Below are 18,157 nucleotides of genomic sequence, written 5' to 3'. Positions count from 1 at the left end.
AGAGGCTGCTTTTGCTTGAGTGAGCAGGAGTGTGGGGTGAGATTGTGATGGTGGAGGAGTGCAGGCAGGGGAGGCTGGCAGCCAAGGGCAGTGTCTGGGGCAGGCCCAGAAACACGCCCCCCTTCTCCCCCCATGCGTGCAGGTACATACTAGTGCACATGGCCATGGCCTGGGCTGCAGCCAGGGGTAGCTTGGAGCATAAGGACAGAGGGAGGGGCTGGACAGACACCATTGCCCTGGGCTCCGGTTTCTGCACCTCCCCAGCCTTTCCACACACTGCCCCTGCCATCTGATTGGACAAAGAGAACTAGGACACAGGGGGAAGTGGGCGTCCCACGGAAGTCTTGGAGAGGTGGCAGGAGAGGGACTAGGAGAAAAACAGAACACACAGACAGAAATGGTTTGCTTGCTGTCCAAGCGCAACGTTCCTTTTCTCCAGGTGACTTCATAGCTTTAAATCGTTGCTGTTTAAAAAGAGAGTGGCTTGGAGCAAAGTTAGAAGTTGCCGCTCCTGTTTGATTCTGACAGGTTATATGCCCCCCCCCCCAACCAACAATCACTTTGGTTGGGCGCACACCTGCTCTCTCTGTCCCCCAAGGCTGGGTCCTGTCTGAGCTTGGAGGTGGAGCCTCAGAGATGTCCTGGCCCTCTTTCCCACCAGTCCCCAAGCAGGAATGGCAGACTCCCTCTCAAACACAGAATCTTGTCCTTTTTCTCTGCTTTCTGAGAGAGTGTGTTTATGGGGTATCTTGGCTTAAAGGTCAGGGGTCAAACCGATGACCAGTGGCCCCCGAGAGACGTAGTCTTTCCCAGAGGTTTGTGCTTTTCTGTGGTGGGTGGTGGTGGGCGGGCTAGTCTCACTGCCACCAACTGCCAGCGCTCCTCCAAGGCTCGGGGCCCGTGCTGGGGCCCGGGGGCCTTCTCAGGCTCCACAGTCACTTAAGGGAGGCTCTGTACCAGGAAGCAGGGAGGCAGGGTTACAGTCTAAAAGATGGAAGAACCTTGGGGACACTGGAAGGTCATCTGGAATCGGCACACACGGAGGAACCGGGAAGCCACATCGGCGTGCGCCCTCTTATCGGGCTGGTTCCTCTCGGGAGGGTGGTCTTCAGGCCTGCGCTGGACATGGGCCCAAGCCCGGGGCGTGCAGGTGGGACGGGGACTCCAGACCCACACAGCCTTCCCGGCGCACCCTCCCTACCCCTCTGTTCTGAGAGGGCTGCAGCAGGGGAGGGTTTCCCGCCCCACAGCCTGTGGCTCTGGTGCGGGGCGGTCTGAGGGCACAGGCTCCCAGGTGGAAAAGTGTGTAGGGCAGGTGGGGTGGGAGGCAGAGTGTGGAGGAATGGCCCCGACTGGGTGGCCTTCAGTTGTTCTCAAACAGAGACAGGAGGTCATCGTTACTATTGCTCGGCAGGTCGGGGGGGTCCAGGTAAGACAGGAGCTCGTCAGGATTTGTGAGTTCGGGAAGGAGCTGGAAAAGAAGGAGTGACGAAGTTCAGATGAGGTGTGCCCGAGAGGCAGGCCCCGGGTGAGGAATGCAGGGGCGCCCTGGCCCGTCCCCCTCCACTTGCCTCTCAGGACCCTAGCCAAAAAAAAGGGGAGAGAACAGCCTTGGGCCTGGGCCCGCCAGGCATTCCCCCACACACACCAGCCACTGCACCGAGTGTGGGGCACCCCCGTGCTCATTTCAAGCCTGGGGAGCGGGACCCGCAGCCCACCAGCTGAGGCCTGAGCAGGGCTGACCCTTTTCAGGCATGGACTTCAGCCCTAAGCTGGGAAGGCCCCATGGTGGGTCACTTGGGCCTCCCAGCTGAAATCACATGCTTCATGTGTAAGCACAAGGATGTGGGCTGGTGGGAAGGCGGGAAGGTGAGTGGTTCCCGCAACCCCCTACCCACCATCCCTCTCTCAAGGGCTCGCTGCTCCTTGGTGAGCCTGTGGCTGGCTGGCAGCCATCCTTCCCTGTGGCCCCAGAGGGGTTGTAGACTGTCCCTACCCTCTACTGAGATATCCTTGGAGTCTGTCACATGGGAAGCCTCATGCATCTAAAGGCAGCCCCACTGGCCTGGCTGAGGGGGACACTGGGCGAGGACCTGAGATGGCTGCGCAGTGAGTGAGTCCTAGCTAGCACAGAGCCCTCTGATGCTGCTGGAGCAGAGGCTGACAGAGCAGGGCTGGGGGTGAAGAACAGGAGTGACTGACGACAGGCCTCCTCCCGGAGTCTGGCACCAGCTCTGTGGTGGGCACGGGAGGGGCCGGTGCTTGGTCCTATCCCGCCAGTCACATCCAGCAGCCCAGCCCCATCATCCAGGGTGACCCCCACCATCTTCCAGACTTCAGGGTAGGATCCCTGGCCCTCTGCTGCCCATGCTGGCCTGCCACCCCTGGCTGTGACCCAAGGTTGCCCCCTCTGCCCCCACCTTCTGTCACCCACATGGGGGTCTCTCGGAGTGAGCGATGGAGCAAGCGGAAGCAGGGCATGGACAACACGCGGACAAGAAAACTGGAGACAGACACACACCAGTGAGGCAGACAGACGGCCTCTCCCTCCAGCCCTCCCTGCCCAGGCCAGAGAGGCAGACACAGAAACCGCAAGCTCACCACTGGGGGAGGGCAGGGACCCTCCTGTGCTGCGCGAGGGACCCCGCAGGGCTTGGGTCAGAAGGTGGGTCAGGGCTGGGGTTCAGGGCTATGGCCAAAGGGACTGGGGGGACAGGAGCCAGCAGGGTGGGGACCCTCAGTGGTAACACTTCCCCGTCATGGGGCTTCCTGGTCTGGAGCCAGGTCTGGCTGAAGCCCTCCCGCCGCCCACCCACCTCCTCCCCTCGGGGCCTTGAGCCCTCACACCCACCCCTTCTCTCGGGCAGGTCCCGGCGCCAGGCCTAGCCCCAGGCCAAGGCGAGTGGCGACCCCAACTTACATCCAGCGAAGGCTCCGGCATGTCGGATGCTCCCTGCGCTCCGGCCTGACCCTCTAAGGCTGAGGAGGGGTTAAAGGTCAGGTCGCTGTGTGGATGGCTGCTGGGAGCGGCCTGTGGCGGCTGCCGGGGAGGCTGGGAAGGAGGAGGAGGAGGAGCCCCACTGTGATGTAATGGAGGCCCTGACTGGCTGCTGGGGTGTGGTACGTGCAAACCTTGTTGTATGGAGGGGTGGGGCTGGTCAGAGCTGCCAGCGTGTGGCATCTGTGGAGGAGGAGAGAGCGGGAGAGAAGAGAGGTGAGGTGAGGAGGCACGGCGACGATGCCTGGAGAAAATGAAACCCAACACAACCAAGGAAGTCACAACCCCCGAAACGTGGCCACCCAGTACGAGGCTGAACGTTGTTTCTGGGCAGAGAAACAGAAAAATTTCTCCCCCAAAACCGCCCATCGGGGAGGCTGCAGGGGGACGGCAGGGACCTCCCAGGCCACGTGGGGCCCCAGGAGGTGGGGAGGGCTTCGACACAAGCACAGACACGGGGAGCTGGGCCTGGGCTCCCCCAGGCCCCTCCGCCTCCCCGCCCAGACAACGAACAACAGCGAGGGCAGGATGGAGAAGCAGAATGGGCATGTTCCAGGGAGCAGGAGGCGGGAGGGCGGCTGCCGCAGCATGGTGCAGACCCCAAGCTGGGCAGCAGAGAGCAGACACAGACAGACAGCATCGGGCGGGCGTGCGGCTCAGGACTGGGTCTGCACCTCCCAAGTGGGCCCTGGGCAGGGGTGATGCTGGGCACGAAGGCACCTTCTGCCAGCCCGAAGTGTGCAGCAGCTGGGGTCTTGGCATAAGCCCTGCAGCCTGGGTGGAATCTGGCTGTCAGAGGAGCAGGGCTGGGTGGGCACCTGGCCAGCCAGGGGCATCTTCACACCCTGCCAGACCCTTTTCCTAGACATCCTACTTGGTCGGCACCAGCCCTCAAAAACACAGGGTTGTGAGGGAGGCAGGCACCTCTGGCACTCCAAGGACAACGGGACTGAGCGACGGTTCACCAATGGTGGGTGTCTTGCTGAGGGTGAGGCTGGCGGTGCCTCTCTAACAGATGAACTAGAGGACTCACACCCTCCCGTGGGCATGTGCACTGAAAACTGGGCTGTCTGTGGGTGGGTGGGTGAGATGTGAACATTCCCCTGCTAGTCTGCTGCTGTCCCAAGCAGACCCTCCTTCAAAGTGAAAGGCTGGGGAATCCTGCAGACCAAGCCCTGATCCCACTGCAAGCATCCCTGACAGCCCCCAGCCCCATTTTCACTCTGCCAGTGAAGGTGGCTCACGGATGCTCCAGGTGCTCCACTGGAACAGCAGCCTGGCACATGCTTCCTTGGTCTTTTCGTCCCCTCACCCTGCCCCATCCTGGGGCATGTTCTCCCCGTGTGCATTTAGAATTCGCAGCCACACCATCCTCAGTCTTCGCCCAATTCCAACTTCCTCTTCCTATTTCTCCTAAAACTGCTTCCCAGGCCTTGCTACGGGCCGGTCTCTGCCCACGGTTCAGGTGGCCCCTTCTCAGGGTACAGGGCCTCAACCCAATGTGGCCTTAGGGAGCACAGTGCCCTTTCAGTCCAAGCCCCAAGAATGCGATGACCTCGCAACTGTGATGCTGGAGACCTTGGGAGACCCGTTTATAAGACACCATACAAGAGGCTGGAGGAATGGGCCACCACCCATGGTCAGTGAGAGGCCAGCTTGGGGCTCCCACTCCTGTAGACGCCCTCAGTGCCCACCCTGGGAGAGCAGGGAGGGCTCCACACTCCAGCTGTGCAGCCCAGCTCAAGAGAGACAGTCCCTGGATCTTCAGAGGCAGCTGTGCCCCTCAGCTCCGTATCTGGCTGGAACGTCTCTGGCCTGGAGGGGCAAGTGCTGTTGGAGCACTGCTGACACACCTGTCAACCTGCCATCAAGTATGGGCAGTCTGTGAGGGCAGCAGTATCTGGTTGGAGCGCTCTGGCCAGTCCCTGCGGGCATGGCAGTGCCTCCCAGCCTTGGGCTCAGCTGGGGGTGTGGCTGCCTCCACCTGGGCAGGCGTGGTAGGAGTTTACCTGTGACTGCCCTGCCCCAGCGGCCTGGCGCATCTGCACCTCCAGGTCTGTTTGCCCTCTAGTGAGAGCTCAGAAATGGAGGACAGGACCATCTAGAGAGCATCTTAAGGGGCTCCGAGGTCAACTCACAGGCTCAGATCCCGCCACACAGATGCAGGCAGTGGGGCTCACAGAAGGCAGGAGAAAGCTCGGTTGTCAAGGGGAAATAGACAGCATTCCCACTCCATATTCCAGTGGTAGGAACTGGAGGGCGCAGGATGTGTGTGTGTGTGTGTGTGTGCGGGGTGTGATTTTGATGTCCTCTGGGTGTGGGATGCCCTCAGGACCCAGGAAGGGGCACCAGGAGAAGCCCCCAGAAATCACAAGCCCCACGGGGTACAGAGTAACTTTCAAAAACTTGGCCAAGGCTCCACAAAGCATCTGTTTCCCACTTGGACTCCTGGGGTCCTGAGGGAGAGTTGCTGCTCCCTCACCTAGAGTCCTGAGGCAATTCCATGGCAGGTGTGTGGAAGACAGTATAATCCAGAGGCTCCTTCCTGTGCAGGCCACCCAAGCCCACTGCCAGACATTGGCGGGACCCCAGGCCCTCTCCCTGGCTTGTGTGGCCTAGGACCCACAAAAAGCTCAGCGATGGCCCCTCCTCCCTAAGATGAGAGCCCAGAATGACTGAGACTTCAGACACACCACTTCAGCCTCTGGAGGCTTCAGTTTCTCCAAACCCCAACTGTTCTTCCTGCACCCATGCACTGCTGGGAGTTTTGCTCCATTAGCACAAGGCCTATCTGTCCTGCTTACACCTGTCACACGGCCTGTGCAGAGCACAGCTCAGAAAACATTTGTTAAACTGAGTGGAACCACGTGGAACTCACTGGATGAGGACTCCAGAGGACAGGAGGGTCTCCTGCCACTGCCACTGGGGCCACAGGAAGGGAGGGCCTGTGGACAGCACAGGATACCTTACCCCACCAGGGGCATCCTCAGCCACACAGGGCATATGTCAGTAAGTGTGAAACAGAACGAGAAGTGAATGCTCTTCAGATAATGAGACTTCCTAGCATTTCTTTTGTTGGAGGTGGTAATACCCTGAATTCAGATCCTTGGGGAATAAGGGGACAAAAGTCGAGGTGGCTGGAACCGTGTTAGGTGAGTGTAAGAGTGTGCAAGTGGGAGAGGGAGAGGGCTGATGGCGTGTGCTGGGTACTGGCAAGTGCATGCACATGTGTGTGTGTATGCATGGAGGGGTGAGTGTTTGGGGAAGAGCCTGAAGCTCCTCCCATCTCCAGAGAATCCGAAGTCCTAGGTAAAACAGCCAAGTCCAAGGACGCTGACAGGCCACGACCTAGCCTCAGTCAGACCCCTCCTATTCCCTTCTGAGCCCACACATCCAAATCTTCATCCTCTGCCTTGCCTGGGAGGGAACAGGGTATCCAGATCCCAAGGCATCAACCCCAAAGGCTGGGGAATGGGGTGGGGTGAGGAGAAGGTACTCACAGTTTCCTGCATGGGGTGGCTGAGGGGTTTCTCAAGGGCGGCCATGTTGTTGGGCATGTCCGGGGGATGGGAGAGTTGGGGGGGCCCGTGCATGAAGTCATTCATGGATGTCCCTCCAGGGTTCCCGTGGGGGAAGTCAAAGTTGCCATGGCCTTGGTAGTTGTTGCCTAGGAAGGGATGAGATGGGGAGGGGAGAGGGTCACCCAGAGGGATAGTGGCCACCCCAGGGAACAGAGAGTGTGCAAAAATACAAGCCAAGTCCTTTTCCTCTTGCGCGGCTGCAGTTGGCCACAGCAGCCTGAGGCCTCCGGGCTGTAGGATGGAGTAGCCACGCAGCCCAGTCCCATGGTCTGTGGTACCCCAGGGGATGTGCTGCCCTTACAGTTATGGAGGAGGGGGCAGAGTGGGAGAAAGGGGGAGGGCCAGGCTCCTGTGGGGAGTGGGGGACACAGCCTGAGCCCATAGCAGACCCGCTGAGCTACTCCCCAATGTGGGCACTTTTCATACCCAGCAAGACCCAGGCCCAGAGTGGGTGCAGGTTCTGCCAAGCCCACAAAGAAAGCTGCAACAGACTCAGGATGACGCGTGCAGAAGCCAGCTATCCCGCCTCCCTGGTCACTGTGCCCTCCACCATGTGACGATGGCAAGGGTCAGAGGATCAGCAGGTTGGGAGGCTTGGCCCTTGGCACACTGTGGGAGTCTGGCTAGGTGGCCTAACTTCTCTGGGCCTCTCATGGGGACCTAAGATCAGGAATCCCAGCGGGAGCTGCCACCCAGTGGGGAGTACTTTCCAGGAATCAGTGGCGGTAGGGGTAAAACTTGGTCTGGGCAGCTGGGAGTATAAGGGCCAGTGTGTGACCTTGGTGGCTAAAGGCTAAGGCTCCAGGAACCTGGACTCTGTCCCTAGGAGGGCAGGAAAGTTGCAGGGAAAATGCAGATATCACGGAAAAAATATGGGAGGGCAGGGGGTAAGGCCAAGAACTCAGGTGAGTGTGCGTTGTCAGCAGACCCAGAGGAGATTGGCTGGGAAGAGGCAGCAGTCGTATCTCCCACCAGGGCAGGCTCTGAAGCCCCTGGGCTAGGCCCATGTACCCTTAAGTCTAGCAAACTGGGGATTGTTTATTGGGAGGCGTGTTACTTCTCTCTCTTCAACCACATCCCTGGCCCCTGCCACCATCAGCACAGAAATTCTGTGCCCCTGTAGGGACTTGGGGCTGCCCTCCTTCTCCCTTCTTCCCTGCCTGGCATCACCCACCTTGGCTGCTGTAGTCGTTGGAGTTGGTGCCCCCCGGGGGAGGCGGGAGGGGGTAGGGGGATGGGCCGGGGCCCAGGGCTGCGATCATCTCCATGACGTTGGGCATGATCATCTGGCTGGGACTCATGGTCTTGAACCGCTTGGAGGGGATGCCGTCAGGGTCGTCCTTGATGTGTAAGTCCGACTTGATGGGCACTGGCCGCCAGCTGCACGTGGGATCGATGGTGACCTCTTCAAACTCGGAGCTGGGGGAGGAAGGGTGGCAGAGCTGAGGCTCTGGGGTGCCTGGCTTTGGGCATAAAAGCACCTTCAGCTCAGATAGACCCTAAGGTGACCTTGTTGAGGCGCCTGCCCCAACTCTGACCACACTGTGGACAAGGCACAAGCCTGGCAGGGATTTCTCCATATTTCTTTGACATATGGGGAGACTGAGGCTAGAAAAGCAAGTGGCTGGGCACAGGGCAGCTGGTCTCAAGGCCTCCCGCTTGGGGAGCAGCAGGTGGAGGGTCAGGGCGGGGCACTGTCAGCCTCCTGCTCTGGCTGGCTTTCATCCTTTCTGGGAAGTTAATTTGTCCCCAGATCCAGAGGCCCCTGAGGGTAAGCGACAGAGAGGTGGGGGATGTGGGTCACGGTCTGCTGGCCTGGGAGGGGAGGGCTGTGTCAGGGCTATCCACGTGTACACAATGCTCTATTCCAGGCCTTGTCCCCTCTCACCCCCTGCCCCTCGCTGGGGCCCCACTTACTGTTGGATGGCATTCAGGATTCCCCACATGTACTGATCCACCTCCAGGCCCTCCAGCAGAGCGGTTTTACTGGAAAAGGAGACGGGGAGCTTGGCCTCTGCTCCAGGACCCAAGGAGGTGGGGGCACAGCCCATCCACCTCAGTGTCAGTGCGGTCCCACCCCTGCTGCTGGTTACTACTGGAGGCACAAGAGAGGGGGACTCTGACCGCGTGACACGAAGGGACCACCTGGAGCCCCCATAACCTAAGCCCCTCTGCCATGTTTGGGTTCTGGTTTGCATTTAGGGCAGGTGGAGGTGGGAGGTAGCTGGTCTCCTCCCCTCTGTGGTTGGGGGATGGGGGAAGCCCCCACCAGGGTGGGCATCACTCACTTGCACACAGGACACCTCCAGGTCCCTCTTTCACAATTCAGCTGCAGGTACGACTCCAGGTCAAAGCACTGCAGGCAGACAGACAGACAGACAGACAGACAGAAACGGGTGAGACCAGGACTGTCAGAAACTGCCTCAATGTGCCTAAAGGACCCTTGGAATAACTTCCCCACCAGAAAGAAAGATAGGCTGTGGGAGAAACCCAGGGTTGGGGCTGGGTGGAGTGAAAGCAATGCCACCTTTCTACCACGCAGAGTCCTTATGCCTCCACCCCAGCATCCCTCACACCACACCTCCCATACCCCAAATGACCCTGTGCCTACATCCTCTGAGAAGCCTTCCTGGTCCCCACCCCAGCTGACTCTCACTGTTTTTTGCCCTGTAACAGCCCCTTTCAATGAGGCCAGGGGTAGCCCCTTCAGCCCAGTCCAGGCACGGAAGACAAGTCTGATCAGGTTCATCGATCTGTATCACACAGCTAAGGTGACCAGACCATCCTCTTGCCCACAACATTCTTTTGGAGGGAGGAGAGGAAGCTCCTGTCCCACTGCACCCTCAGGACCAGCTGTAGGTGACAGCCCTGGGCCCCTTCTGCATGCCCACCACACCCAGGTTCCAGAGGACGGCTCCTTGTTCTTCTTCCAGGCTGGGCTGCCCACGTTTACTCATTGCTCTGTCACTGCCTGCTCAGACTGGGACTGTCACTCACACCAGGGCCACTTCCTGAACACTGGCTTGATGCAAGGCCCTGGACAGAGGCATGAATTGGACAGTGGTGTCCCTGCTCTTGGGCCCCCAATCAGCCCTGCCATGTGTGTGGGACTTCCAACTGGCATCTGCCATCTGCCAGGGCAGGGGCTGTCCAAAACCATTTCTGTAGCCCCTTTGGCCTTAAGCACACGGAAAAGATGCTCAAAGATAAATGATGGCTGAAATTAATGAGTGATGTCAGCTGCTGATCTCCATGACATCCTTCTGGACAGTGTTTGGACAGGCCCTGTTGCCCCTCTGCCTACCCCTCACCATCCCAGCCAGAATCTAGGTGGCTTGCCAGAGCTGTGCTTTCTGGGGACGCTCACCTGGACATGCTTGCAATCGTGTCCTCGAGCAGGCAGCTGGATGCGCCGGAATGTGATGGGGCACTTTAGAGACACCTTGATGGCTGTCTGCTCCACCCCATCCTCCCCGTTGAGGGTCGTGTTGCCCGAGGAGGCAGCCACGCTGCTGAAATTCCGCTTGACTGCGGGGCAGGAGGCACAGACAGGTGAGGATGGCAAGGCCGTCCTACAGAGGTGGGGGGTCTGCACATGCTCCCCATTTCCTCGTGCAGCTGGGGCACGTCCTGGTCCTCCTCCCAGCCCACACCAAACACGGAGAGGGCCCACAGTGTGTCAGTCATAGGGCTGGGTGCCCGGGCTGCTGTCTCCATGTGGGACGCGTGTGGTGTGTGTGTGTGCCCGAGGAGGTGGCTGCGGCGGTTCCTCTATCTCTGCAAAGCAGGCCCTGCCTTCGCTAGGAAGGGGGATGTCTGCAAAGCTCATGGAAAGTCGGTCTGGCACTTCTCTGATTTACTGGGTCAGTTTCAGTGAAAAGCCCCCTCAGGCACTCCTGCACTTCACTCTGCACATGTGGAAATGGAAATGAACAGCTGCCTGCTGGAATCCCAGGGCTCAGGGCAGCAACGTGAAGAGTGGCCTTGTACCTCCTGCACAGGGCCTCTGAGTTCACACCCGGGGTGGTCTCCTTTAAATGGGACTCCAAGCCAAGTCCTTCCATCCCAACTTTTTTTTTTTTGTGGCAGTGTCTTGCTGTGTCACCCACATTGGAGTGCAGTGGTGTGATCATGGCTCACTGCAGCCTTGACCTCCCTGGCTCAAACAATTCTCCCACCTCAGCCTTCTGAGCAGCTGGGACCACAGGCACAAGCCACCACTCTTGGCTCATTTTTTATTTTTCTGTGGAGACAGGCTCTCACTATGTGGTCAGGCTAGTCTTGAATTCCTGGACTCCCTCCTCAGCCTCCCAAAGTGCCGGAATTATAGGCATGAGCTACTGTGCCCAGTCCTCTCCTGAGTTTAAGCATGAGCTGGCCAGATGTGGTGGCTCATGTCTGTAATACCAGCACTTTGGGAGGCCGAGGCGGGCGGATTGCGAGGTCAGGAGATCGAGACCATCCTGGCTAACATGGCGAAACCCCGTCTCTACAAAAATACAAAAAAATTAGCCGGGCGTGGTAGCGGGTGCCTGTACTCCCAACTACTCGGGAGGCTGAGGCAGGAGAACGGCGTGAGCCCGGGAGGTGGAGCTTGCAGTGAGCCGAGATCGTGCCACTGCACTCCAGCCTGGTCAACAGAGCAAGACTCCATCTCAAAAAAAAAAAAAAAAAAAAAAAAGCATGAGCTGTTGAGGTAGAGAAGCCAATCTGAATCCACCCTCCGTGTCTTCCACCTGATGAAGATCCCCTTTTCTGTAAATCCTCTCATCTTTTAAAGGCCTGGCCCAGGTCTTCACCTCCTCCAGGAAGCCTGCTTCCTGACATTTTGTTTTAATCTGCCTCATGTGCTGCTGTTGCAGGTATGCTTGTTCTGGCTCCCAAGCTGGACTACCAGCTCTTCCACACAGGTCCCAGAACTCCCACCAGCACTTATGGCCCCCTGCTTGTCTGGTCATGACAACAGCCCGAGGAGGAGGGCAGGAGCCTCAGGATGGGGCATGCTCAGGGACACTCCAGGCCTGGTGGCGACATGCATGGAGGCAAATGTCAGTCCCAGGTGAATGGTGACTGCTTCTTAGTCCCAAACTCAGGCGGGGCTGGGGTCTGGCCCTCACTCCTTGTCCCCACCCTGACTCACTTTTTGTGATACAGTGCTCTGCGGGCAGGAGGCGCTTCTTGAGGAGTCCTTGCAGCACAGAGCGGACGGAGGGCCGGTGCACCAGCTGCAGCACGAAGAGGTGTGACTGCGGGGAGAGAGCAGACACTCGGTTTCTGCACACTGTCATCATGCCCCGCCCTGCCTGCAGCCTCAGCAGCCCTAGACTGCTCCCAAGATCCCACAGCCCGCCTAGGAGACACTCCCCCAGCATGTGTCCTGGGACTTGTGAGCCTGAACACCACTCTGGAAAGGCCACCTCTGCTGCAGATCGACAAGGTGGACTTTGACACTGAAATACCCTCTGGATAAGGTTATAGGACACATGGCTTTAGGGCTGGGTTCCACTTCACTTCCTAACCTCCCCTACCACTGCCTTCCCATCATGTGTCCTCAGCCCTTCCGGCCAGGGTGCTCATCCCTCGCTTCGCCCTTCCAGGAAGCCTTCCAGAACGCACACCCCAAACGTCCACCCATCAGTTGCCTTACTCTGACAGTTGTGCAGCCTCACACAGTACATCACATTCCCCAGTCGGAATGGGATGTGCTGCCCAGGTCTGTGACCCCTGTCTCTGTGTGGGCTCTGTGCCCGTAAGCTCACAAGGGCAGGATCAGAGTGCTTCCTTCTCCACGCCCCTACAGAGAGGCCAGTGGAGTGGGGCACACATTTACTTCCACTGGGGCCGGAGCAAGCCCTGTGTGTTGGGCCCTGAGCTTCAGGGCACATGAGGGTGGCTGACAGCTGGTCCTAGGTAACAAGTCACGGGTTGGAAGGACCCCCATACATGACTCTAAGACAAGAGGGTTGGGAAAGAAGGGAACGCGTTAACTCCAGGTTTGGGGGAGTTGGGTCTGGGGAGAAAGGTGCTGACAATGACAACTACTGGTGAATGAGGCAAGCAGGACATGGCTTCGAGGAACACAGAACCGCACCAATGAATGAAGGGCAGGGAGGAGGGGCCAGGAGGGGTGAATCGGAGGCATACGTGGACAACAGATGGAGGCCTAGTGTCCAGGGGAAGAGGCCACATCTGAAGCCAGGGCATAGTGGCTTTGAAGGCCCAACGGTTTGAAGGTTATTGCACAGGCCCTAGGTGGGGAGCAGGTAAGGGCACACTGTATCTTTGGTGGCTGTGGGCACAGGGGCTGGTGACCCAAGGACAAGGCTGAGGACCAGAGTGGGGCAGGGTGTCCCGCACTCCCACACCGTGCAACAGGGACTGCCCGTGCCACCGCTGCCCCCAGCCCGCCACACTCACGCAGCAGCAAGCCGTGACAGTGATCTGGATGGTGTTGCGACCCGGCTGGCACACGTGCTTCAGATGCAGGGGCTTGTGGGAGGTCTTGTTGTCGCCGCGCTCAATGGTGAGGGGCGTGGCGTTCACGCTGACCTGCACCGAGGCGGGCCAGTTGGTGTTCATCTGCCGGTCCTCGTGGTGGTAGCACTTGAACTGCAGCTCCAGGTCAGACCTAGGTGGGGTACGGGGGTGCTCAGGGCAGCTCTGCCAGGGGGCTGTCCACGGCCTCTGTGACCTCGAGCCAGGCCACACACCTCTGAACGCACCACAACCTCCGAGACCCTTAGGACCCCATCCCTGACCCCAACGGTTCCCCTAGCCTGAGTTCTCCTCTCCCATTCTGGATACTCCCTCTACAACCAAACTGCCCCCAAGATCCCCGCACACCCATCATTCCTGCCACACCCCACAGCTGCTCTAGCTCCCATCTCCCTGGACTGTCCTCCCTGTAGGGGTCAACTCTTGGCTCCCTAGGTCAGAGACAGAGGGGCAAAAGAACAGGCACTCATTTGACAAGACCTGCTGTGAGGCCAGCCAAGCCCATCTCCAGACCTGCTGGGAACTGTCCTCTCAGGTCACGGCCATTTCTGGTTCTGAGCACTCCCCAAGGAGGCCCCCCAGGACGCAGCACTGAGGAGTGTCAGGAACCAGCAGTGACCACGTATGCGTGACAACCAAGCCAGGAGGAGGAGGTCTCCCAGGCCAGGACGCTCCCAGGTAAGAAGCGTGGGTGAGCAGGGTGCAGGCAGGCAGCACAGTGGTTTGTCCCGTGCCAGGAGCCTCTGCCCTCCTGCCTGAGTGTTGCAGCTCCTGTGTTCTGAACGCCCACACCAGCTATCTGTGGCCACCTCGCCCAGCCTGCTCAGCCTGGTCAAGAAAACAGCAGGGGTGTGTGTGCACATGCCAGGCACAGACCCAGCTCTTGCCCTGGAGATGCTCACTGGGCAATCGAGGGGGTCTGAGTCACAAGCACAGTGAGACAGTGTGAGTCTTGCCTGAGGATGAAGGACTGAAGGGTGGAGACCCCTAGGATTGGTTCTGGCATCCTGGAGACCTGGGCCCAAGTCCCAGCTCTGCCCCGGCTAGCTGTGAGAACTCACACAAGCCAATTCACTTCTCTGGCCTCAGCTTCCTCCTCTGTCAAAAGGGAAAGTGTTGCCCATTTCCAAGATCAAAGTAGGTCACATGTGGAAGGTGCTGAGCATGGGCCTGGCTCAGCAGGGAACCTCCGGACCTTGCGTTCCAGCATGTGCCAAAGTGTCTGAGCAGCAGCCCTGCCCAATGGTCAGCCCCTTGCAATTGGCGGGGCCTGCCTGACCCAGGCCTGGCCCCTGCACCAGCATCATCTCTGCATTCCTGGCTCTGGTCACCTGAGTCACACTCGAATTCTTGACTTCATTCCCTCTTGTCAGCTCACGGTCTCAGATGGGATACACAGCTTCCCAGCCTAGGTCTGAGCCAGCCACCTTTTCCTCTGGGGTGTGTGACAGCTGCTCCCTGCCCTTAGGCCATGATACCTTGACTGCTCATCTCCCGGTGCCCCTGCAGACTTCCCATGACAACCGCAGGACAGGGCCCAGTCAATGATGCCGAACACGTGAAGGTGACAGAAGATGCTGCCACCACCTGCCCAGGGCCACACTCGGGCCCAAGGAAGCCATCCCGGGGGACCTCCTTCATCCCCCCTGGGCTGGCGCCCCTGCCCTGACACGCACCTCCACATCAGCGTCTGGTGGACCGTGGGCCGCAGGTGGAACACATGGTTGCTGACAGCCAGGTTGTGCTCCAGGCGGAAGGGCTCCAGCACCACGCCATCCCGCACGGGGAATGTGAGCCGCAGCTCGTCATTGTGGTTGGCTGGGGCGAGGAGAGGAGGTGGGTGAGCCACAAGCCCCAGCTGCCATGGGTTCCTGGGCTGTGGGTGGGACTTGCTCACCCTGGGCTGCACGCTCAGAGGAAGGCAGGGGTGTGTAAACAGGGCCAGAGACATAGCCAGGCCAAGGGCATACCAGTGAGTCATGGCTTCTTCGATTCTACACGGCCCCACCCCAGCTACTCATCATCTCTTCTTCCACCCGCCTCCCTGCCTCCTTCCGTGGCTGGGTACAGATTTTCCTCCCAGCCTCCAGGCACCCAGGCAGCAGTGAGATGGGCTGTCTGTGGGCAGCGCACCCCTCCTTGATGTGCCCCTGGGTATCGCACCTGCTCTCAAGTCTCTGTCCTTTCTGCATGCCCAATCCCCAGGCAGCCTGACTACTAAGCACCCTGCTCCCAGCCCACTGGGGGGCCCAAATGGAGCCGCCCAACAGAGGGAGGTGGGGCCCTCACCTGGGGGTGGCGGCAGAGCGCTCATATTTGGCTTGATGTCAGGCGGGAAGGGTGGTTTGACGTCTTGGCTGGGGGACAGGTATGGAGGGATGCTGCTCCCAGGGGTCATGGGGGGTGTGGGGTTCCCTGGAACAGGCGAGTGGGGGTAATTTGCCACAGGAACCGGCCTGGGAGGCTGGAGAGAAAGAGAAGACACACATAGGTTATGGGATCCCGGAGACAGAAGGGGCCATGGCTATGTACATACACTGCACTCACCCCAGGGGCCCGGGGCCATGCCCCTCGGGAGGAGAGCCTCCACCAGGGAAACCCTTCTCTCTCACAGATCTCTGTCCCGCTCAGAAGACAGCCTTGGGAAGGGCCTCCCCACCCTTCATCTGGGTCTCACCACTGAGCTCCTGTGTCAGGTGCATGTGGAGACCCTTACCCATCCATGTGACAAATGGGGACACAGAGGCTCAGGGTCGGGGGCTTGCTCAGAACAACCTTGGAGGACAGGACAGCAGGAATAAAGCCCAGGCCTCCTGTCACCCGACCAGGTGGGCTTCAAACATCACGACTCAAGGCCACACCCTCTATGCCTACCCATCAGGGTCCCCAGATGGAGTCGGGGCCTGCAGAATCTGGGGCCCAGGTTCCCCAGGAGCCCCTCTCCCTCTTCTTGTTTTCAAGACCAGCCAGGCTGACACTTTACCCTGGGGCCCACCCCACCTGGAGCTGTGGATTCTCAGTCCTGAGCATCTCTGTCCCCAGCACAGGGGACCAGTGAGTGCACCCGCACCCATGGGCCCCTCTGAATGTCCAGAGAGGCTGGAGCAGGAACAGTGAGAGCCTTTAGAGGTAACAACTGCCTGTGGCTTAGAATTTGTAAATTAAATCGGAACATACCCTGTTGACGTTCCCTTGGCTGTAGTTACTGTAGCTGCTTCCCGAGAACGTGTTGTTTTGTCCATTAAACTGCTCTGGCTGTTAAAACAAGATAAACAACGCTGAGTAGGGGGCAGAAAAGCCATCAGAAGCCCACTCTCCCTCCGGACAGTAAAATCTGCCAGGAGCACAGGGATGCTACAGGGGCCCATCCACTGCTGGGCTGCGGAGGGAGCGGGGCGGGACAGCTACACCTCGGCGACAGCATTTTGCCTCTCTCTGTCCCTAGTTATTAATTTAGCAGAAGTTACAAAAAGAGCAACACCTAATATGCTGAAGTTGGAGCAAAATGGTAAACCTGTTCAGTGGATGACCATAATAAATTAGCATGATTTTTGGCAAATAAATGTAAAACAGTGAAGTGTCTTCTTTACTCCCAAGAACATATTTTATAATAATCCTAAGGAACGGAAAGGCTATATGCCTAAAGATCCTCATCACAGCATTATTTCTAAAGTGAAACATCAGAAGCAACCCCAATACCTAACAGAGGGAATAATAAAATATGATATGGTGATCTCAGCAGAATATTAGGCAGCCATTAAAAGTAAAAACCCCAGGGGCTCTGGCAGCAGTAAGTAACATTCTTATTATTTCATGTTAAGTCAAAGGTACAGATTCAAAGGTACAGCTGTAATAACAATTTGATAACATGTTAGTGCCCACCTGCACACAGAGAGACAAAGTTTAGAATGAAATGTGAATATATACAGGGTGTGTGCTTTTTTTTTAAAATAAAATATATTTCCTTTATTATTTTGTGAGTGCCAGGAATAAGAAAAGGAGAAAAAAAAAAACCCATCATCTGAGACCAATGAGAATAGGAACTGAGAAAAGCCACTCTGACATTCTGGCCACCGAACTTCGCCCTGAACACATGGGGACGTTCAGAAATCACCCACGCCTTGCTGTCCTTGGGGCTAACACACGCAGGGTCAGAGTGATCCCGGTGGAGTTAGGGGTCTGAGGTGGTTAGTAGTGAAGGGGCCCCGTGGGTGGTGGCGAGGCTGGGACTGACCTTGTAATACTGCCCCATGTTGACCGTCGGGGGCGGGTACTGCCCGGAGCTCGGCTGGCTGGGCATCCTCTGTCCCGGGTAGTTGGGGGAGGTGAGTGGCCTCGGGGGGTTGGGGGTTGGGTACTGGCCTGGCTGGGTGGGGAACTGGCTGTTTGGTCCATATTGCTGGTTTCCATAGTTGGGCTGTGGTGGGAGAGAAAGGAGAGGGGAAACGCGTTCAATGTTGCCAATGTCACATAGCCAGGTCACCTGAATACCGGGACGGGGCCCACCTCTTCTCATTTGCTCCTGCTGTTTCCCACCCACAAAACCAGATGATGCTTGAGCCCGTTCTCGTCCTGACATCCAGGAGCATTTTGTTCTGCCTGTCCAGCTCACAGGCCACCTTCCCTTGAGGCCGTTCTTCCTGGAGCACATGCGCCCCCTCAACTCCAGGGACACTTTCAGAGCCTCTTGCTCACACCATTATGAGGGGCCTGATTCTAACTCCCCTGACCTTTGCGTCTCTCCTGGCGCCTGGGTTAGGGCTGTGCTCCCCAATGGGTACCCCAATGTGACAGGAGAACACAGTCAATAGGATGAACTTCCAGAAAGGAACCCCCTGTGCCCCTGCATTCTGAGGATGAACCTGGGTGGCACTGTCCTCGTACTCCCCTTGGAGCAGAACACACACCTAGTGTTCAGTTCTGGACCATCGACAACCTGCCACCTGTGCAGGAGGTGGGAGAGCCAGGCTGGTGAAGGAACGAGACAACTTCTCCCAGGAGAGGCAATTTAGAGAAGAGAGAGCACCACTCTCTAGCCACCTTCCCTGTCTGGAAAATCAGGTGACCCTCAGGGCCACATGAC

The 18,157-nt window shown here is 58.3% G+C and overlaps 1 protein-coding gene across 15 annotated transcripts in view; it reads right to left on the bottom strand.

Annotated features, from left to right (window-relative positions):
- Positions 1–398: 398 nt before the first annotated feature.
- The window catches only part of LOC105465958 (zinc finger MIZ-type containing 1), a 241,533-nt gene continuing 223,774 nt past the window's right edge, over positions 399–18,157 (bottom strand). For 14 of the 15 annotated variants that reach the window (XM_011714618.3, XM_011714625.3, XM_011714621.3 and 11 more), the window contains 13 exons: positions 17,309–17,491; positions 16,252–16,329; positions 15,364–15,538; positions 14,751–14,892; positions 12,997–13,207; positions 11,720–11,825; positions 9,947–10,107; positions 8,868–8,935; positions 8,497–8,565; positions 7,754–7,998; positions 6,499–6,665; positions 2,921–3,181; positions 399–1,471 (listed from right to left, as the gene is read on the bottom strand). In XM_011714618.3, coding sequence (XP_011712920.1) covers positions 1,364–1,471; positions 2,921–3,181; positions 6,499–6,665; positions 7,754–7,998; positions 8,497–8,565; positions 8,868–8,935; positions 9,947–10,107; positions 11,720–11,825; positions 12,997–13,207; positions 14,751–14,892; positions 15,364–15,538; positions 16,252–16,329; positions 17,309–17,491 — 1,974 coding nt within the window. In that variant the 3' untranslated portion in view covers positions 399–1,363. The remainder of the gene's footprint in view (positions 1,472–2,920; positions 3,182–6,498; positions 6,666–7,753; positions 7,999–8,496; positions 8,566–8,867; positions 8,936–9,946; positions 10,108–11,719; positions 11,826–12,996; positions 13,208–14,750; positions 14,893–15,363; positions 15,539–16,251; positions 16,330–17,308; positions 17,492–18,157) is intronic. The other variant, XM_011714627.3, reaches the window with a different exon arrangement.

This window comes from Macaca nemestrina, chromosome 9 (assembly GCF_043159975.1).
Source record: "Macaca nemestrina isolate mMacNem1 chromosome 9, mMacNem.hap1, whole genome shotgun sequence".
NCBI classification, from domain to species: Eukaryota; Metazoa; Chordata; class Mammalia; order Primates; family Cercopithecidae; genus Macaca; species Macaca nemestrina.
This window is presented reverse-complemented; position numbering and strand designations above follow the sequence as displayed.